The sequence below is a fragment of the Astatotilapia calliptera genome, chromosome 7 (assembly GCF_964374335.1).
Source record: "Astatotilapia calliptera chromosome 7, fAstCal68.1, whole genome shotgun sequence".
NCBI classification, from domain to species: Eukaryota; Metazoa; Chordata; class Actinopteri; order Cichliformes; family Cichlidae; genus Astatotilapia; species Astatotilapia calliptera.
In genome coordinates this window covers 54,705,555-54,727,477 of record NC_137428.1, presented here as the reverse complement: position 1 = coordinate 54,727,477, position 21,923 = coordinate 54,705,555, and the positions used below count along the sequence as shown (strand labels likewise).

The window sequence follows — 21,923 nt, the reverse complement described above, 5'->3', positions numbered from 1 at the left end:
GTAAAGTAGAGTGTCAGATTTCGACAGCACAGGAAAACAATGTAACACTTAAAAAAAGTCTAAACTTTTGGGATATACGTTACCCCGTTTGCCAAAATACCCACAATAATCTATTCTGATGCATTTAGTTTAATTAGGCTACAGTGGCTGTAGAAGCTAACACTAGAGTTTTAAACTGACGGTTAAAAAAAGTCAATTGTGATTGGTGACTCGCCTGGAGTGGGCGGGACCGGAGGTGCCAACTGCAATTGGGCAGCGGGTAGGGCTTGAAAGCGGCACTGGTACCTTCTTCACTGAGAGGAAATTAGAAATTAGGTCAGACGGACTTGTTCCCAGCCTAAGAGCATTCCGCCTAAACGGACATTAACACGGGAGGTTGACAGCGCTCCTGCTGAGGTAGGCCTGTGCTTATTGACGTACTTGTGTACCTGAGCACCACGTTATCAGCTCTCTGTCTGTGTTGGAATGATTGTGCGGTGCCCGCTTGTTACGCAGCATGCAACAGCAGCAGCACTGCCTTGAGTTCAGACTGTGCTTGGACCCGGATAGATGAGACCTGTGTTCACGTTTGTTTTGGCGTAACAGCTCTGAGGTGGTGGTGCAGTGTACAGCTTCTTTGGACCTGTTACTTTAAAGCACCGTTAAATGTTATGGTATCGCACACTGTGTGGGGTTTTTTGTTTGTTTGTTTGTTTATGTTTGTTTGTGTGGCCTGGTGGGCGCCTGTGTTACAATACTTGTGGGTAGAACCACAGATAAAACCCACAAAATCAAAATCATGACCTCACACTAGATATTTGGGCTGATTAGCAAATAACAAATAATGATCAGACATGTGATGAGAGTTTGAAATCCTGCTTGTTTTATTTCCACCAGCCATTCCTGTATCCGGCTAAGCTCTTTACTTTCTAGCTAATGGGAAACAGCAAAGCAGAAAGTAGAGATTGTCATGTTTTTGCACTAACCCCAGACAGTGTAGCTGAGGCTGATCTAAAACGACCTGTGTTTATGGTTCAGACACAGGATGGCTGCACTGCGTCATCTCAAGCAGTGCCACCCGAGGGGCATTGCTATCTCTCAGTTTCACACAAGCAGCCCTGCCTCTGCCAAACAGCATTACAAAATGCTTGTGCTGGGAGGAGGAACTGGCGGTATCGCAATGAGCTCCCGGATGAAGAGGCTGGTGGGAGCAGAGAATGTAGCTTTGGTGGAGCCCAGCGAGGTAAGGACACACTAGAGGATCACAGTAACCCAGCACCCACTGCAGATTTAGGCTTTCATTCATTTCATCCGTGACTTCCTGTTTACATTTCTGTGCTTCAAACCTTGAAAGGAAACTTGCACGCAAGCTTGTGTCAACAAAGTTTTTTTTATTAAAAAAAAAAGTGTTTTTCAGATCCACTACTATCAGCCAATATGGACCCTGGTTGGTGCTGGTGCAAAGACTGTAGCGTCCTCAAGCCGTCCCACTGCGAGTCTTATGCCATCTGGAGTGAAATGGGTGAAATCTAAGGTTCAGGAAATTAACCCAGAGACAAATACTGTACGCACAGCTGACGGGACTGAAGTAAGTTTGCAACAGGAAACTGTAAAGTTATAAAATGGCTTAAAAACACGTGATTTGTCTCTGTGTGCGTGTGTGTGAGAGAGAGAGAGAAGCTGAATATTATTTTAAAGACCTGACATAAACTCGTTTTCTCCCTACAGATCTCGTATGAATATTTGATTGTGGCGCTTGGTTTAGAGCTCCATTATGAGAAGGTGAAATCACAGGGTTTTTTTTCCCATTTGTTTAATCAGCCTCTGCCAATTTACATCTTAAGAGATTTATACTCATACTTTTTTGCTGTTGTTTTTACTTGTAGATCAAAGGACTCCCAGAGGGGTTTGAGCACCCAAAAATTGGCTCTAACTACTCTGTCCAAACTGTGGAGAAAACGTGGAAAGCATTGCAGGATTTCAAAGAGGGCAATGCTGTGTTCACTTTCCCAAATACTCCTGTGAAATGTGCTGGAGCGCCACAAAAGATCATGTACCTGTCAGACGCCTACCTCAGGAAGGTACTTGAATCTTTGAGATCTATTCAAGAGACAGAAAATCAAATGTGATTTTTTTTTTTTTTTTTTTTTTTTTTTTTTTCCAAATTTGATGAGTGGTTTTTGTTTTGTTTTTTCTGCTTCAACTGAAGACGGGCAAAAGGGCAAAAGCCAATGTGATCTATAACACATCATTGCCTGTGATCTTTGGGGTAAAGAAATACGCTGACTCACTGTGGGAGATTGTGAAAAAGCGTGACCTACAGATTAACCTGAGGCACAACCTGATTGAAGTGCGCGCAGATAAGCAAGAAGCTGTGTTTGAAAATCTTGACAAACCAGGGGAAACCAAAGTTATCGAGGTAACTGTAACAGCAACTTTCACTTTTGTTTCATGTATAAATGTTCTTTTTAAGTACTGATAAAAAGGGTGTTTGTTTGGGGGGGTTACAACCTTTTAGGCTACACATTTTCTCTTTTTGCATCTTAATATATAAAATATTTGAAAAAGAAACCCCAGAATAACCAGAATTTTTTTTAATTAATTTTTTTTTAAGTATGAAATGCTTCATGTTACACCACCAATGGGACCCAGCTCGGTGATTAAAGGCAGTCCGCTGGCCGACGAGATCGGCTGGTTGGATCTGAACAAAGAAACTCTCCAACATACCAAGTATCCAAACGTGTTTGGGATCGGAGACTGCACCAACCTTCCCACATCCAAAACCGGAGCGGCTGTCGGTAAGTGTGTTGTGCACTTAGGTTGATCGTTGCGCCGAGTGAAGTCTGGAAAACTCTGCTCATTCATTCCACAGCTTCCTCTTGTGTGACCTGCTTGGACTTTTGGTTGGGTTTTTGCATTTTTTATTTTTTTTTTAAAGCTACTATCTGCTGTATTACACAATCATTTGTTGGAACAAGACTATAAAACACCACCACACCCAGTGAATTTGTTTCTGTGGGGACATTGCTTGTTTTAGTAGGTTGGTCAGTGTGTCAGGTATCGTTTTGTGAGTTTGATTGGATCCTTACATTTCACAAAGAAGGTTTTCTTTTTTGTTTTGTTTTTTTGGTTGTATTTGGCATGAACAGATAGTACAAGCTTTAATCCTGCACACTTGGCTAATTTTGGATTTCCTGTGTCGTTGCAGCCAGTGCAATCATTGTTAATAATAAACTACATTTCAAGCAATTCAGCGCAGACTTTAGATTTAACATATCGTGTCTCATCACTTAAGGAAAATACCCACACTTTGTGGTGCAGTAGTTTCATTTTTCAGTGTGGAGACAGATTTCCAGGTTAGCTATTCTTCCTGGATCATCCTGCCACGGTCACACGCGATAAAAGGATTACGTGAACAGATGTTCTCGGGTGTTTTAAGCCCACGTTTGGACTGGACTAATCAGGCAGAGTCGGACATGTCCTGAAGCCACTCCAGATTTGTCTTGTTTGTATCATTCAGGGCATTGTCGTGCAGAAACTTGACTCTTCATCTTAGTGTTCGGTTGCTGTGCTCTGGAACTGGTTTTGGCTGCTTTCCTTCCTTCAGCTCCAACCAGGCTGAGACGTGCTGGCATTAAGGCTGATATGAGTCGGTGATGAGCAGCGGCCGAGTGTTAAATACATGGTCTGTTCACTTCTGACTGGATAGTTCAGTTTGGAGTTCTTTAAAAGCTCTATGGCATACTTTACAAAGCTGTCTAATGGCTTTTTACTGAGAGTCACTTCTGTGTAGCTGGGGTACTATACTGTTGTCCTTCTGGAAGGTTTTCCTGTGAAGAGCATTTCTGTTAAAGTGATGTTTGAATCCATAACAGAGGAGTGTCCTGCTTTGTTGCTCAGCCAACTTTACCAATAGAGTTCTACAAAGAGTTCGTGTGTGTGTGTGTGTGTGTGTGTGTGTGTGTGTGTGTGTGTGTGTGTGTGTGTGTGTGTGTGTGTGTGTGTGTGTGTGTAAAAAAAACATGTTTTTGCTTAGTCATGGTGGGGTATGCAGCCTGAAGCGAGTGTATACCTTTGTAAATGTATCGCTCACTGCTTTTCTTTTTTCAGTCTAGAGGATGTGGCTGTTTTTAGCCCCTCTAACAGTTGTAGTGTTGACATTATCTGCCGGTCAGTCCATCTGTCTGTCCTTGGGTGAAGTTTGATCTGGAGGGAAGTGTGTCGGTAAAATGCTACACAAGGTGAACAAGTTTCATATTTATAGTTAAATCTTAGGTTCAGAGCCACTGCGTTTCTGGGAACGTGATCTAGTGAATATGAATCTACTCTATGCTGTCTTCTGGGTGTACAGGTCGAAGGCATACACAATGGACGCACTTGAACAACAGATCACTAACTATAAATGCTTCAGATTTTGCTGTAGTCTTCTTTAGGATAAGAGCTCAAAACTTTCATCGCTGTTTGCTTAATTTGGAACAGTAACTGCTGTAAGCATCTCTGGCTTCTGATTGGTTCAGATGTTTTAACAAGCTGCCTGAACTTGTTAAATTTAGTTGAGGCTAATGAAGTCAGAGAGCACAGTAACCTTACATGCTGCTTGCTATGTTTGAAGTCTTTTATTCTTCTGCCACATTTCTTATTTTGTAACAAAGACCTCCGAACGCCTCAGAGTTGAGACTTTGACTCGTGGCCTGCCCACTTTGCATCGCCACAGGTCATTATGCCTTGATGTCAACTAAATGTTCTTGACTCTCTGATGTAATCACTTCCTGTGTGTACTTCACTTCAGGCTTTAATTCCCATTTAAGAAATGGACCCACCCTCAAGTTGCTTAATAGCTGAATAGTCCCCGTATATCGTTCCCTATAAGCTTCTATGGCAGTAAGAAACATAGTTTTAAATGGTTCTTTGTAGTATTATCACTTTGACTTTCAGATCAAACTATTAAGGAGAGGTCAAAAGTGACATATTTTAAGTCTTTATACAGTAGGGTTCTATATATCAATAATGCACACCAAATTGTAAGAATCATAGATTCTAGATTTTAAGGCATTTTATCAATTTTCAACCAATAAATCACTGAGAACCTTCACAGACAATAAATCATTAAGTTGACCTTAGTGGATGGAAGCAAAATTTTAATGGTTTGTTAACATGACCCCACTCTACACCCCTACAAAGTTTTATCAGAATACATTCAAAACCTTTCTGAGCTAATGTGTTTACAGACAGACTGATAACACGCAAAGGTTCTACCGAGAAAAATAACCTCATTGATGAAGGTAAAAACCAAGAGTAAAACTCACAGCTATGTTTAACAGTCAGGGTAAAAGCATTTCCACACACAAAGTGTAACGCAAAATCAAGCGATTCTGACTAAATGGCTGTGTAGCTTTAAGAAAACCACGTATGACTGGGGGACCTTCAGTTTGCAAATCAGAATAGAGGTTGGACTCTAGAGCAATGGGCAAGGCCCAGGTGGTCTGAACTGGATTTGCCCTGATCCAGAGCAACAGGTATGACAGGGTAAGAAGATCGGTGGATGAAGTGATTCACTTATCTTGTTTGGTGCCTGCTGTAAAAGTCCGTGGGGGCAGTGTGGTGATCTGGGGTTGCTTCAGTTGGTCAGTTTCAGCAACATTGTGTGTCCAAAAGTAAAGACTGAATGACCAGGCTTTTCCATCAATGGCATATTTTCTTCTACATACTTAAAAATGGAAACAATTTATTTGGCTCAAATTGTAGAACAGTGGTTGAGGGAGCATGAGACATTGTTTGCCCTGGATTGGCCACAACAAAGTCTAGATGTTCAGGATGTGCTGGAGAACAGTTTAATCCCATCATCAATGGAAGCTCTTTACAAAAAAAGGAATGTAACTCTGGATGGAAATGAATGTTGTGGTGTTGCACAAGCTTATCAGAGCTAAAGATAGTCCAACAAAATGTGACTTTTGTTTTTGGTTGAGCTTTGTATTTGTCAGTATGTGCAGGTCACCTCAATGATGGTGTGCATTTTAGGACCTACAACAGCTTCCAGCAAACTTGACCAAGATAAACATGCTGGTGTAATTCAGTTTATCGAATAAGGACCTGTTGGATATAAGCAGAATTTAAACTCTTTTTGTTTGTTTGTTTTTAGCGGCACAGTCTGCCGTCTTGAGCCGAACTATCAGCAAAATATTGAAAAAAGAAAAACCAGATAAGAAGGTAAGTGTGACAGCTATGATTCATGTGTTTAATTTTCTATATGGTAAAGCTGCTTCTTAGGAAATACGTCTACTGAAAAACACACAAACTGATAATCTGTCCTTTTCTTGTTTATTTAGTATGATGGGTATACTTCATGTCCCTTGGTCACAAGCTACAACACAGTAATCCTGGCAGAGTTCGACTACAACGGACAACCGCTGGAAACGTTCCCCTTCAACCAAGCCAAGGAGAGGCGATTAATGTACCACATGAAAACAGATGTGATGCCTCACCTCTATTGGCATGGGCTTCTTAGGTATGTTTACAGTTAATTAACAGCAGTTAATTAGCAGCAGTTAAGCCGCTACAACAACAGCTTTGTCTTTATTTGTCTCACGACAGGGGGCTGTGGGGCGGACCGGGACCTTACAGGAAAATCATGCATCTTGGGATGAAATGAAACCTCATCTTCAGTTTGAATCTGAAAGGAAATTCATTGTGTAATCATCTACCCAAGGGTGCACACGCATATGGATAAAGGAGTAATGTGAATGTTTTGAACATCATGATTAATCGGTCTCACAGAAAAGCTCATTTAAGTAGCGTTTTTGATATTACTGTGGAATTAAACGACTGGAATGATGGAGTGGGTCTAAACTGCTCATAGATCAGCTGTTTTTTTTTTTTGTGGGTTTTTTTGTTTGTTTTTTGGGTTTTTTTGTTTTGGGGTTTGTTTGTTTTTTTTGTTTATTGGTACTTTTGACAGCCCAATGAATGGCCGGTCGAGATGCTTTCATAAGCCAGAGATGGGGCTTTTATAGGGACCGAGAACAAAAGTTTGTAGAACACTCTTACTCCACACCTCTGGTGTTTTGTTTTGTTGTTGTTTTGTTTTTCTCAGTTATAGTTGGTCGGCATTGGCAAATTTTATATAGTGACATTAAAAAACCAACTCTAAATTCAGATTATTTCAGGGTAGCCTTTAAGCACAGCATATAAATATTACTCTTTCCTAGATTGCTACATTTAAAACCGTGCACATGTGTACAGTTTAGTCATTGTGCGTGAGATGTGTTCAAGTCTTTAGTTTAAAACTCTAAATAAAGCCAATCAAGCTACCACACATTGTGTAGGATTTGCCATTTGGGGTGTTTGAACATTAACATGCAGGCTACAACAAGTGCTTTTTCTTGCATTTAGACGTCAGTGTCTGAAGTAGAGTTTTGTACATGATGATGATTTTATTTTATTTATTTTTTTTTTTTTTTAATTAGTTCTCAACTGAGGCGAAAACATCTTGGTGGCTGTACAGTCAACGCTAGCTTCATTGTATTAAAACAAAAAAAAAATCCTATAATCATTAAAATGACTGAAGCTTATGAAACCTCACGTCAGACTGTTATTGCAGGATAATATGAAACAACAAATGAATTGTTTTGTTATTGCATTAATTATTACTTTATAAAATTACAGTATTGGACTTTAATGAGCAGCTTTGATTTGAAATGGTTAAATCTGAAAAGCGGTTTTCAGACACGGGAGGGAGGCCAAAATTTAATTGCACACTTGTGTAAAATTGCCCGTATGTCCTCTGAAATAAGAATATGATAGGCTCTCAGAGGAAGACACTTTCGATAGCACTTTTGCATAATCTGAATCATCTGTTTTACCTGATCACTATCAATAGACTTTGATGTGTACTTGTATAAAAGTTGGATTTAATTTGCAAAATCCAGAGACCTGGGTCACTGGATTCAAACAGACTACTCTTTATTCTTCTCTCTGCATATTAAAGGTCATCAGCAGGACTACACTTCTTATTGCAAACTGGCAGAATATGTCTTCAGTTCGTGATCACCTTTCCAGCAGCAGTTTAATGTCAACGTTAAAAACATCAATAAATGTCGGAAACCTGCAGGGATATTTAAATGACTGTCTCGGATTTGGTTAAATGCTAAGTTTAATTCACTTTCATCCCCCCCCAACAAGAGATGATCTAAATTTGACTAAAAGCTGAGCCTGCTTTTAGTCCAATTATACAGTATAATGTGGAGAAGCTGCTTTTGTTTTGGGATTTTGTTTTTTGCTTGCAAGATTTTTGAAAGTCTTAAAACGTCTGAACCATCCTGGCCACTGTCCTACAAAAAATGCCAATTTGCAGTCCAAACGTTCAGATTCGGCTTAATTAATACAGGATTCTTGCAGTCGCACAACAGCACCAGCAGGGATAAAATGTGACGGAGAGCCCGGGTCCAGCTGCGCACATACTAAAGCCATTTTCCTGTTGACTGCGCTCGCCACGTTGGTTCACCTACGTGTGTGTCACATTCTTCTGCGCACCGCAACGTTATGTTTGTGATGAGGCGGGAAATGGCGTCCGCAGACATGGTCGATCTGTGACTAGCTACTGAGCGACGGACACAGCTGGCGGCAACAACCACGGCCCGATCTTTGTCCGTGGCCGCCACGGTCGTGGCCGAGAGCTGACAACGCTGCGGGACGTTTTGAAGAGCTTCCTAGATCATCGGTAAGCATCGAACAACGTCAACATGTAAACAAAAAGGCTTGTCCCCCCCGTGAAAGCCCGACTCCTGCTAGCTAGCAGCTAACGTTGGCTACCGAAGGGGGCGTAGTCTCAATTGCTAAAGATGGTTACGGGAGCGAACAAAATGACGCGTTAGCCACAGCGAAGTTTGCTTTAATTACCTTTATTTCACTGAAGGATTAAAGAGTAATTTCCATATTACCTATAGATATGCTGTCGGAAGACACACTAGAGGAGTTTTTTGAAGCGGAGGGAGTAATGTCACGAAATGGCTTTTGCTGCCTTTGGCGTTTTGTTAGCTTGCAAGCTAACTATAGTTTGGTTAACGTTAGCCACAGAACCCACTGACAGACAGCGCCTGTTTTATGCTAGCATTAACAACAGTTCTGTTAAGCCTACAGGTGTCAGTTCTGACTACGTAAAGTCGGCGGTGGGCCAAATAATGCGGGGCATCAGCGTCAGAGCGGTGTTGTCTGTGTAGTATTGATGCTAAATGTCAGCGGTTGGCTAACGTTAGCGGTAGCTGACGTCGTTGGCGTTAAGGCAGCCCGTCTGATGTTACATAACGTTAGACAGCGGTGCTGTTTGCTGTCAGATCTCATTCAGCAACAACTTAGCAAACATATATAAACACAAAGCCTATCCTCTAAGCAGCAGCTAACCTCGGATAACTCGAAAGCTTCATATTTTTGCTAACTTCTGCTGTTTACCACCCACTCCGCTGACCGGTCCGGCTTACACGAATTTTTTGTTTTCATAACTTTTCTTTCATTTATACCGGAGTCGAGTGGCCGTGACAGCTAAAAAAAAAAGGCAAAGGTATGCGTTTCATCTGAACTAATTTGATGAGCTTCCTTAAGTTACTCAATTGTCTGCACACATTTTGACTAGATTGGTGGTGAAGTGTCCATAAATCGTGGGTTTTCGTTGCACAGCTTTAGCACGCCAATAAAAACGCATTTGACTGTATCTGCGAAGGGAGACAGAATGAGGATGTGAAAACTGTAAACATAAATAAATACAACTTTAGGAACTTGCTTCTTTGCTATAGTAAACTAGAACCACACACAGTCATGTCAACGTATGTGACCTGTATTTACACGTATTTCATAAAACAAGAATTTGCGTTGGAAACTGAGGGGAATTTAGAAGCTGCATCAGTGTTTTTCGTGCATTTAAAAAAAAAAAAACCAAAAAAAAAACCTGAAACACATTAAAGAGGTTTTTGGGTAGAGCTTAAAAAAGATGGTTAGCTTTGTGGTGTATTTTTATTTTTTTAGTATTATTTTGTTTAGAAAATAAGCAAGAAAGAACATAGATGAAGTAACTCAGTCTTAGCCCTTGCTGTACTTGCATAGTAACGCCCAAAGGCCAATTTTTTTATTTTTTTTTTTATTTTTAAGCCAGGAAAAACCCTGACACAGTTTGTCTGCCGAAGAGAGAAGTTGCTACATCCTGCTCAGCACAAGTCCTTGTCAGGATAAGAAATGTTTGCTTTGTGTTTATGTAAAAAGTCTTGTCTTGTATGATATTGGCTGGGCAGCAGATCTGAAAACCTATCAGGATTTTTAGGCACATGGTTGGAGAGGAACTTGTGCAATTTCCTGCTGTTTCTGACCTTTTGGTAAACAAAAGCCCTTTTGATACTCAAGTAAATTAAAACACCTTTTTTACAAATTAAAAAAACAATTTAAAATAGTGATAATTTTTATGTTTTTATCACAGTCTAGGTTTTTTGAGGGGGTTTTCTTGGGGGGGTAGAGTTTCATGTACTTGAGTGTAACTTGCATTTTTGGTCATAAGTAATGGGGACATGCACGATTCCTGTCAGAGCGGCAAAGCACACTTTTTTTTTTTCTTTTTTTTTTTTACCATTTATGGATGGATTGTGTTTACTGTTATAACACAAAGGATTGAGTGTCTACCCTTTGTGTTTGAAGTGCAGTGTCAAAACCGCTCAGTCGACTTAACTCCATCTTTTCCTTCCTTGTCAGATTTTTCTATGTGACGTTGGTACATGATGAAGCTGAGAGTGCGTAAAGCTCCTCAGCAGCCGAGCGTAGGCCATCAAACCCACCCGTCCCAGGCCAAAAGGAAACACTGTGAAGTGGAGCCATCGCCGGTGAGAGGTCGAGGCAAAATGCAGAAGAATGAGACAGGCCTGTTCTCCACTATCAAGAAATTCATTCGTGGAAATGCAGTCAAGGTAAGCACAGCTTTTTTTTTTTTTTTTGTTTTATGTGCTTCATTCTGTGCTTCATAGTACGGCGCAAGAACACACACAGCTACTTAAAAAAACAAACCAAAAAGCTGATAAAGGGAAGCTGTGTCACGCATGTAACTGTTAGTAGTGTTTTTAGCCATCGAAACAGCAGGTTTACAATTATTTTAAGTCTGACTCAAATTACTGATGTCCACACAAAAGTTAGATATTTTTGTCTTAGACTGCCGAAACCTCCTATAGGCTTCAGTGGGTTCGTTAATTTTTTCCACGTTGTTTAGTTTTACAGTTTCCACATAGTGCTAGTTTGCTTGGTTTTTATTTGCTTTTTTTAGTTTTCATTGTAAATTTTTGTTAATATAACACAGGTGATGAATGTCAGGGGCAAGATCTAAAAAGTTCAGAATAGGGATTATAATACAAGCACAGCGTTCATGCTATGCAGGCATGTCAGCCTTAATAAACACATACACTAATGCATCCTAAGGTGTATATTAGTTCTACACAGCCAGGTTTTCTTTGTGTCTGCTGGCTTAACAATACCTTAAACCCCAATCAGAGATAAACTTAAGCTTTCTGCTTGCACGCTCACGTAAAAGGGGCGGCGTTTGCCCACATCGTTTGACTCTTCTGCACAAAAATGGTTCGATTTAGCACCACTCATTCCAATCAGAGACATTTTACTCTGTAAAAAAACATGACAATATCACAGTAAAATGCAACACTGCTGCTTACAGGAATACAAGAAAATGCAATGCTGCAGAAAATCCCCAGATCTACTGAGTTCATGATCATTATTAGCATACTGTGGAGTAAAGTAAACATGTTAATATCTTTGCTGTTTTTTTATTTCCGACCAAGCAGCCACACATTAGAGCTTGAAACCTTTAAAATGCATCTATTAAAGCATCAGAGGTTACTCTGTGTGTTTGACTCTGACTCTGTCTCACAACCTAATAAATTAGACTTGGAAATCAGTTTAGTTTGCCACCAGATTAAAGTGAAATCAATTTTATTGATTGAATAGATATCCTGTTTGATAAACGGCCTAATAATGTAACCATAATCAGTTTTCTGGTCTGTGTTCTAGTAACTGAAGTTCCAGCAGTGTAAAACAGGTAGAACAGAATGTAAAAAAAAAAACATGTAGACATTTTCTGCATCACCAGCTGCATGCAAATGCAGTGACAATGTCACACATTCATTTCAAAGGAGGGCTTCATTTAGTGGTGTTGGGACAGTTTGACTTAACAAGTTGCATTGAGTTGAGTGTTCTCCTTTTTCCTGTCAGTCAAAGCACTTTGCACACTCTGTTTTTACCCCTCAGCCATAAAAAGGTCCATGGGGTTTTGTTGTCTCCCTACTTGGCAGACAAAACTCTGTGTGTGGCATGTGCTCACGCAGGTTTGTGAAAGTGATAACTTGATAATGTGCCATTCATACCATAGGTGCATCTACTATGTTTGAATTTCAGTGATCTCAACCTCAAGGTCAGAGGTCACTGGGAGTTTGATTTATAAGTGCATCTACTAGGAAGCTGAGGGGTAGCACTGGCAGCTGCCAGTATTGTTATCATTGTTATGTCCTTAGAGGGGTACTACAAAGCAAGTTTAGTGGGTTAGTGAGGTATGTCAGTGCACTGACTTTTAACAGATCATCCTTCAGTTTTCTTCCATTTATTTGATTCATAGTGGTGAGGCAGACTTGAGGCTATCGTAGAGGTCATGGGGTAGAGATGGAGTGTACTCTCGACAGGTTGCCTGTCTATTGCAGGGTTGACCCACACAACCATTGACAGTCACACTCAAACCTGCAGCCAATTTGGAATCACCATTTAACCTAACATGAATGTTTTTGGATTGTGGGGGGAGGCTAGAGTACCCCGAGAGAGCCCACGCAGACACAGAAAAGGCCCCGGGCGGCCAGTGGATTCAAATCTAGAACCTTCTTGTTACGAGGTGGCAGTGCTAACCACTGAGCACCGTTCCGCCCCAGAACAGAAGTCACATTTTTAATCAAATGTCATCACATGCTTGTAAAACATCCACATTGAGAAATTAAAGATGCGCTTTCTGTGGTAATGTCATGGCAACTGCTTTCAGTGCTGCTAGATATATTTTGCATTGCAACATGTTAGCGATTTGCACACTGAAGAAGTTAAAGCTGTGGAAAAATGTCAATTATGTACATTTGTAACTGTGTGTGTCGTTTCTTTTTAGGTGGAGCAGGATATTCCTGCCAAGCGGAGTCGTATTGATTGTAATCCCGACGGTGATCTCATTACTTCAACACCACAGACTAGAGGCCTCTCTAATAAATCCGTATCCAGAGTTTGCCGGAAAAGTCCAAATAAAGGTATGACAGACCAGTCTATAGAAGCTGACCATAACAATTCGCATATCTTTCATGTATATTCTGCAGTTTTATAGCTCTGTCTTAAGAACCCTAAAAATTTTACAATAGTGTCAACAAACTAAAACCATGTCCTTTTTCCCCCTCCTTTTTTTCTTCTTCTTTTCTTCAAAAGACACCATGACCTGCCATAGTAAACCAATTAAACCAAACGGTAAACTGGAGGCCCCCGTCGACTCAACGAGCAGCCCACCACGCACCACCCTCCTTGGAACCATCTTCTCCCCAGTCTTCAACTTTTTCTCACCAGCAACTAAAACTGGTAAGAAAGTCCACAAGTATTCTGTAGCCGATCCACAGGTAATTTAGGCTGAATTAATAAATAATAAATAAATGATAACAAACAATCATGCTGAAATATCATAAACTGAATGGTTTTAGGGGTTTTTTCTGAAGAACCAGCGATATATGACTGAAAGCCACATCTTATTTGTATTCCCTCTGTTAAGCCACTCCTGGCTCTGATTCTCCCGGCCAAGCCATGGAGGCAGAGGAAATCATGAAACAGCTGGACATCGAGCAGGCTGAAGAGATGCCGAGCAGCACTCTCACATCCACCCTCACATCCACCGAGGGCATCGCTCCGTGTCACACTGCTCCGATTTTACCACAGAGGCTCCACATTACCTCCGATACAACCATAGAAGAAGGAGAGATCGTCACTGAAACTGACATGCCCCCGTTAACAGGTACGACCACGCACGTTAGGCCTAATCCTCCTTGAATTTAAAACTTAATTCACATAAACAAGGACAACTTCACAGTAGAGGCTTGTTATTTCTCAGAATCATTGCATTTGAATTTCTCTTAAATCTTATGTGTCTCTGTCAGCTCCTGGGTGTATGCCAGATGGCAGCTATCCACACTCATTACCTGCAGTTCCAGCAGAACCCTCATACGATGAGGACTGGGAAGTTTTCGACCCGTAAGTTAATCAATTTTTTTTTTCTTTTTTTAAAACAAACTCTAAATTTAATATAAATCCTTTCAGTGTTAATTAAGTAAACATTAATAGACTTGGTGCTAATAGAATAAGTGCTGCATTGTTGTTGAATTTGAGCTTGCACTTTGCGCAGCAAACCCTGTCTTTGTTGAGTTTTGTGGTGTGATTCCACTTGAAATCACATTCAAGGTGACTTTGTATGCTGGTGTTGAGCTTGTTGTGAAACTTTCAGCCACCAGGTGGCAGCAAAACCACACTTTTAAGTCTGTGCATCGCTCTGCGTTTACTTCACTGGAGGATACTGTTTGCTCATCCCCGATTCCCCCAGTGAAGATTAAATATTCTCTTTGTTTTCCTTTATTTTTTTTATCCAACATCTATAAAAGAAACAGTAAATAAGTTATATTACTATCAAAGGTTCAACTGGGACATTTAAATACTTGTGATTTTTGACTGTTGATATATTTCCTTTTGGTTTCTTTAAATTCGAGGTACTTCTTCATCAAGCACGTGCCTCCGCTGACAGAAGAGCAGTTAACACGCAAACCGGCGCTGCCTTTAAAAACACGCAGCACACCAGAGTTTTCTCTTGTCCTTGATCTGGTAAGCAGCAAAATGTCCCTTATGCTTTCATCTCAAAATAAAATAAAAAAAAGACTCAAATTAAAGACAACAATAAAATAAAAATAATTTGTTTTTTTCTTCTCTTGCTTCCAGGATGAAACTCTGGTTCATTGTAGTTTGAATGAGCTCGAAGATGCAGCTCTGACATTCCCCGTGCTTTTTCAAGATGTAATATACCAGGTACAGGTTCAGCATCATTCCCCAGTTTAAGAGACTCACTTTTTATGGCTGTTCCTAAACCTTCTGTCTCTTGATCTATTTTTTCTTTTTTTCTTTTTTTTTTTTTAAACCTGCAGGTGTATGTTCGGTTGAGGCCCTTTTTCAGAGAGTTTCTCGAGCGCATGTCTCAGTTGTACGAGGTAAGAGGCATCTTTTGTTAGAGTGCATACGTTTGTTTAGTCTGGCCTCCTCTCAGATTCAGTATTAGTCATTTATTGCTGTCCATTAAAATTTCAGATTATTCTCTTCACTGCTTCAAAGAAGGTCTATGCTGACAAGTTGCTCAACATCCTGGATCCGAAAAAACAGTTAGTAAGGTCAGTGGGAACGTGCATCCAAAGATGAACTCTGCCTGCTTTGTAAGATGTCTGGTAGCTGTAGAGTAAGAGAGGAAATGAACAGGATACAAACCTGTATTCATTCCATCAGAGTTCACCAGCTTTATTCTGTAGTCATCCTTAGGAGAAGATCCAAGATGAACATTTAAAATATCGCTCTTGACACAGGAAAAAAAAAAAGGAACTTCCTTGATTTTTATACCAGGTGTACTATCCAGTATTCAAGTTCTTCGTGTTTCCTTTTCCAGTAAAACTAACAGCAGGCTTTCTTTACTGGAAAAGCCATAAAGCTCCTCCCCCTTCCTGATTGTGTTGATTTTGTAAACAAATCCTTTGAAGATTTGTGTTTGGACTTCTCAGCAAGCTCCGTTGTTGTTTAGAAGAGGTTCAGTTTATCAGGCAACCAGCTTGGTTGTGTGTCGCTCCTAAGCAGAGCCTATGCACAGCTCTGGAGAGTCATGAGGGGGAAAAAATCAGTATTCCCCAACTAGTAAGGCTTCTGGCTGTTTCGTGTATCTGAACGGCAGCAAAACTTTGAGCTCCGATCTTTACATCCTCTAATTGCACCTACACCGCAGCTAAAGCCACTCTTTTATTAGCACTTGCTCCGACCCAGCCAGTCAGGATGCTGATTAAACAAGGACCTAAACCTAAAAAAGCCAGAAAGGATGTATCAGATGACGATGTTAGCAACGAACTCCAAACCGAGAAGATGGAAGAAGCTAGCGCCCAACAGACCAAGACTAGTGTTCTGACTGCAATTGAGTTGCAAGTGATTATTGGGGTTGCTGGTAGTCGCTGGAAAAACAGTTGCTTAAGGTCCAGTCACACAGGTTTGCAGAGTGGTTAGTAACTCCCTGGCAACAACCTGTTGCTAGCATAAATGTGCATTCCCCAACTGATTGGCAAAACCCTCTTTGTGATTGCTTTGGCAGCTGCAGTTGTAGTTTGCATGGAAGTTATGGACCTCTCTACAAATGCTGTTCAGCAGCTCTGCTGGCTGTAGTGAAGCTGTGAAAAGTGTAACACAAACCAGAAATTGAGATCATGTTGCCTTCAAAATAAAAGTTTGAAGGCAATGTTGCCTGTAGCACTGAGCCACAAATCATATTTTAAAGACTTTCTCCAATTCTAGTTAGTGTTGCACTTTTCACCATTTTGCTATTGCTGGACTTGCTTGGACTAAATCTCTTTTTTGCAAATATTATGTATCAAAATAGTGTCTTGTCAATCACGAGTTGTTAGCCAGTAAGCATGCAGTTTCCCAGTCATACCCACCTTGCATTGGTATTTTGGCAAACTGATGGTGGGTGTCATTCATTTATTTATTTATGATTAATATTTGAAGGTCATCACTTGCACATAAACATGCAGCTTATATCATTTTTCTCACTCATTCAAGCACAACCAGCATTACTGATCTGGTCCTCTCAGCGTGTCCAGTGTTTCATGAATATATTATTCTGAAAGCACCATTCACTCCCTTTTCATTGTTTCAAACAAACCAATCTGAAATGCCTGTCGGGACGCTTGCATTTGTTTTTGGGGTTTTTTGGGGGGGTTTTTTTTCATGAAACATTTATTAATTTCTTTTCCTTCTGTCACCTTACCGCCAACCTCGGGACAAATGCACAGTGTAAATCATTTGACCCTTTGAATTTTTCTGTAAGCATCATTAACTTCACCAGAGCTCTTCTTCCTTTGGTGTTATTTTCTCGGAATAAATCTGTCATGCTGCATTTTTCTTTTTTGCTTTCTTTCTTTTAGACATAGACTATTTCGTGAGCACTGTGTGTGCGTTCAAGGAAATTACATTAAAGACCTAAACATTCTCGGGCGGGATCTTTCCAAAACTGTAATAATCGACAACTCACCCCAAGCCTTTGCTTATCAGGTAAAGTTCTTACACCAGAAATTATTTTATTATTAGTTGTTTATTTGTTTTTTGTTTTTTTTAAATGAATGAATTCATTTTAAACTGCACTTTTATCCATGATTTTGTGTCACATTGATCTAAACACGCGTTTTTGTTTCTTTCAGCTTTCCAATGGAATCCCCATTGAGAGCTGGTTTGTGGATAGAAATGACAACGAGCTTCTAAAGCTTATTCCTTTCCTCGAGAAACTTGTGGAGCTGGTATGTACTTGGACTTGTAAATATTTGCATCTGTGCATTCACACCAGTGGAAAATAACCACAGCTGGCAGTCTGCTGTCACTGTTCCACCCACTCTTCACCACACGCAGAGTTAGCTGTGTAATAAACTTACCAGTTTTATATTTAGTGTTGCTAATAGAGAACATATAAACAAATATGTGTAAATTATTTAAACAAACCAGTTAAGTTTCTTACTTTGCTACTGATTCATTTAACTGAGTTTCAGTCTGTATATCTGCATTGGTTCATGGTTTGAAAACCACTGCACTGTACCAACAAAATGCTGCGTATGGCTGCTGAAATCGCAAATTTTGATTGGCTAGAAAGCTGTAGTCTAACTCTTGGTTAGATAACAGCTGTCAGTCAGCTGTCAATGGCTTAATTTGGTGCCAGGTTTAGTTTTGTGACCAATGCATTTAACCACAAAAAAGGGAAGTGTCAACTCAGTCAACAACGCTCACATTTTAATATTAGATTTTTTTTTTCAAAGCTTTGTAAGTGTATAAACCCAGTCAGCAAAGAGAAGGTGGTCTGAGAGGAAGTGCAACCAAAAAAGAGCAGAAAGTAAAATGGTGCAGAGAAGTTTTAGGTAATGTGAGTAAAGCAGAGGAAGACGGACGTGAGAGGCAAACATTGCTATTAACACAGCACTGTGTAACATTAACTCTGCTGGATTGACATGCTCAGTAATATCATGATTAGAGCTGGGCAATAAAACGATAACATTATCATGCAAAAGGTTTACTCAATAGTGATATCAAACATGGTCGGTATAAAATCGATAGAGCTCACTCCATCCATGTTTTGACGGACAACACAAAAGGCCATTGACAATAAGTAGTGCCAAGACAGTCATGTGGGTAGAATAACATCAAAGCCACACAGGTTGGGTTGACGTACACGGGGTAGGAGAGACAGCCGGCAGCAGCACATGAGCTTATATTTGGGCTGCTACACGCATTGCGCTAAAAGCTCGGGCAAGGTAAAAGACGACATGGCAACAGAAAATGAAAACTCAGAACAGAGTAGTGTACGCTCCAACACTGCAAACTGTGTTGAAAGCAGGTTTCCACAAAGGCCAGGTGACAAGGCATGATGCCAGTAAGCAGAGTCGAAAATGTCAGATTTAAGAAGCTGATTAGAGAAACTGAGCCTGTTACCAACTTCGTGGCTATAAACGTTTCTCTCAGACGACTTTATCCTGCTACATGTGGAGAGAAGAGGGAGAGATGAACAGCTTTTTACTACCACAGCGGATTAGTGGTGGAACGAGTCACACATCTGATCCATGACTGAGGTCTAAGGAGCTTGGAAAGAAAAAAGTGTCTGGACTTCTTTAAGTTGCTTGAAGACGTTTCACCTAGCCCCACCTTATCCTGTAATTTACTGAGGTCAGATGGCCCAGGCTGTGAGTGGGCATTAAAGCGTCTGGCGTCTCATTAGGGGGTCCATTGTCCCTCTTCAGGGGGACTCTCCCACAGGGCTTAAATCTGGGACTCTCCACCATTTGACCCTAGAACTGAAGAAGCTTCTTGGATGAGAGGTGAAACGTCTTCAAGCAACTTAAAGAACTCCAGACGCTTTTTTCTTTCCAAGCTCCTTAGACTACAATGACCTGGATGACTGAGAAGCTTCACAGACATCCATGACTGAGACTCCCATTGATACAAAAGTAGAACACAATTGAGTGTTAGTTTTGCTTATGTTCTCCTTTTATGTATATTTGAAAGTTTTTAAAAATTTGTACTGATATGTTTAGTATTTTCTGTTTGTGGAGTTAAAATGCTTTACCTCTATACTGTATTTATTAAATTTTTTGTTGTAATAGCTGCTTTATTTTTTTGGACCTGACCAAAGAATTTAGTGTTGCAGTTCGTTTTTGTTCTTCTGTAACACTTGAAGGTTTTTCCTTGTCAGAAAACCCATGTCACATATTTAAAATACAATTGCACAATGTAGCAGCGCATTTATCATGTTCAACGGCTCAACCGTAAATTTTAACATCTCATTTTGGTGTAAAAGGGAACCTTTGAACTTTACGGAAGTAGGGATTTTAATTTTAACGTGATATCAGTATCAACTGAAAATATTAGCAGCCCAGCTCTAAACACATTGCATTTAGTGAAAGTTTGTCTTTACTTGTTTCTCGTGCAGAGAAGAAGACATCCTGAATGTGTGATCAAAATGAAATTTTAATAATTTACAGTTTTTAAATCAGTCTCACCTTGTCTGTCTCGTCCCAGAATGAAGACGTCAGACCGCACATCCGAGAGCGGTTTCGTTTGCACGACCTCCTCCCTCCAGACTGAGGTGCTAATGTTCATTTACAAGATCGCAGTGGAAGAAGGAAAAAAAACAAACGGACTCATAGAAGGATGTCTTCAGTGGATTCAGCTCTGAATGGCAGTGTTACATACACAACATTGCCATTATTATAATTTTTTTAAGTCGTACAAAAAAAAAAGAAAAAATGAAAATTATGCTCGAGTCCACAAAAAAAGTCCTGGATGTTTCTCCACACACACGCGCACACACACACACACGCACACACAGTGAAGGCAGACTCAGAGCAGAGGTTTCTTAGCTCACTTGTTTTCAGTGCGACCTTGCAGACGGCCTCCTGGAAGGTATTTTGTCATTTGACAAAACTGAATGTCACAGTGTTGGATTACAAGGACATTGTTGGTTTCCTCCTGACCTCCAGTGGCCAGTCAAACCTGTAAAATATTCACTCTATTTGCCTGTAAATATATGTACATAATTGTTTTGTTTTTTTGTTTGTTTGTTTTTCTCTGAGGTTTTTAAGTCCTTTTAGTTTCACTTCAGATTTTAGTATGTACTCTGACTCGGTTGCTTCTTTCTTTTTTAACTGATAAAATGTTGTTTTGTTTGAACTTGTTGATAAGCAGCTGCTTTTCTGTTGTATGCCTGCATAATTCCTGTGATGCTTTACTCCATTACATGCAGTCGTCTCTTATAAGGTGCAGTTTAAAAAAAAAAAAAGAAGAAGAAGAAAAGAAATGAGTGTCTTTGGGAGGAAAAATTTTTCTGAAATAATATTTTAAAGCTATGAAATGTAAGATAGACTAGGGTCTCAAATGAATACCAACCCATAATGGCAGAATCTTAATTTTGGAGATTTTTATTTAAGAGTCCGCTTCTGGTTGCGACATTTTGATCGTCCTCTTTGACAGGAGGGGTGGGTGGGAGGGTGGGGTTCAGGCATCTTGCACTTTGACATCCAGCCCTTTGTAAGTTGATGTAAACTCTTGTCACTTTTCTACACAGATGTGTATCGCCTAAATTTGTTATGTGGGGGAAAAATGAAATTGTAGCACCAGCAAATTGCCAACATGTTTGCTTTGAATCTTCTTTTCCAAGACGTCTTGTATGTGGGATCTTTGATGTAGGAGTCACGAGTTTTATTGACTTATTGAATGATCACTCCTGGTGTATTCAGTGTTACTCAATGGTTTCCTTGAAAATAAATACATTTTTATACGACACAAGGCTTCCTAGCAGTAACAGATTTTTTTTTTAAAGATTTATTTTTAAAGTGAAGACAGCTTGCAGGATTATGCAAATTGATACAGAGGTGGACGAGTGAATGTGGAGATGCTCCTCTGGGATCAGTGCAACAGGAAAGAGGAGCAGGAGTTCTTTGGTTTGCTTTTTCTGATCAAAGCATCATTTTGATACTTAAAACGTTTTTCTTTTTTTAATTTAAACTTTATTTTGTTTCCTAGACCTCATCAGATGACATAACCTTCAATGTTTTTGAAGGTTATGGGGACTAGACGGGGCATATTTATCCTATATGGGCTTCTCTCCTTTGGCTATGTCAACGACTAAGCAGTAGGACATGAGGACTAATGTGTAAAAAGATTTAATTGAATAATTAAAATTAAGTGAGAGAATAGCAGCTAACGTTAGCTAGCTGGCGTATTATTTAAAGAGGAAGAATAAAATTATTAGTATTATTAAAAATAATAAACCTGTGGCTCTCTTTCACTTTTGTCCTGTCTTCCTCCCCTCGTCCCCAACTGGTCTCTCAGATGGCCACCCCTCCCCGATCCTGGTTCTGCCAGAGGTTTCTTATTGTTAGAAGGGATTTTTTTTTTCCTTCCCACTGTCTCCAAATGCTTGCTCATAGGGGGGTCATCTGATTGCTGGGGTTTTATCTGCATTACTGTAGGGTCTTTACCTTCCTTTTGTAATGCACCTTGTGTGCATTATGTCTAGCCTCTTCATATTTTTTTTAATTGTAGTTTTATCTTCCTTTATTAAATTGTTTCTC

General features: G+C 40.1%; 2 protein-coding genes across 3 annotated transcripts; both read left to right on the top strand.

The window, feature by feature from the left end:
- Positions 1-220: 220 nt before the first annotated feature.
- On the top strand, positions 221-6,834 carry sqor (sulfide quinone oxidoreductase). Its single transcript, XM_026175543.2, has 10 exons — positions 221-396; positions 1,018-1,222; positions 1,397-1,567; positions 1,708-1,761; positions 1,866-2,060; positions 2,189-2,398; positions 2,594-2,777; positions 6,119-6,186; positions 6,306-6,484; positions 6,571-6,834. The coding sequence occupies exons 2-10, from the start codon at positions 1,025-1,027 to the stop codon at positions 6,626-6,628; spliced, it is 1,317 nt and encodes a 438-aa protein (XP_026031328.1). The 5' UTR covers positions 221-396; positions 1,018-1,024; the 3' UTR covers positions 6,629-6,834.
- Positions 6,835-8,369: 1,535 nt separating this feature from the next.
- ctdspl2a (CTD (carboxy-terminal domain, RNA polymerase II, polypeptide A) small phosphatase like 2a) lies at positions 8,370-21,132 on the top strand. Of its 2 annotated transcripts, none has more exons than XM_026175539.2 (13): positions 8,370-8,695; positions 10,708-10,919; positions 13,154-13,289; positions 13,462-13,608; positions 13,796-14,035; positions 14,178-14,271; positions 14,781-14,892; positions 15,007-15,093; positions 15,210-15,272; positions 15,370-15,449; positions 17,238-17,364; positions 17,511-17,606; positions 19,870-21,132. In XM_026175539.2, the coding sequence occupies exons 2-13, from the start codon at positions 10,731-10,733 to the stop codon at positions 19,933-19,935; spliced, it is 1,437 nt and encodes a 478-aa protein (XP_026031324.1). In that variant the 5' UTR covers positions 8,370-8,695; positions 10,708-10,730; the 3' UTR covers positions 19,936-21,132. The 2 variants fall into 2 exon arrangements, with proteins under 2 accessions (XP_026031324.1, XP_026031325.1); XM_026175540.2 differs by lacking the exon at positions 8,370-8,695 and adding an exon at positions 9,394-9,532.
- Positions 21,133-21,923: the final 791 nt, after the last annotated feature.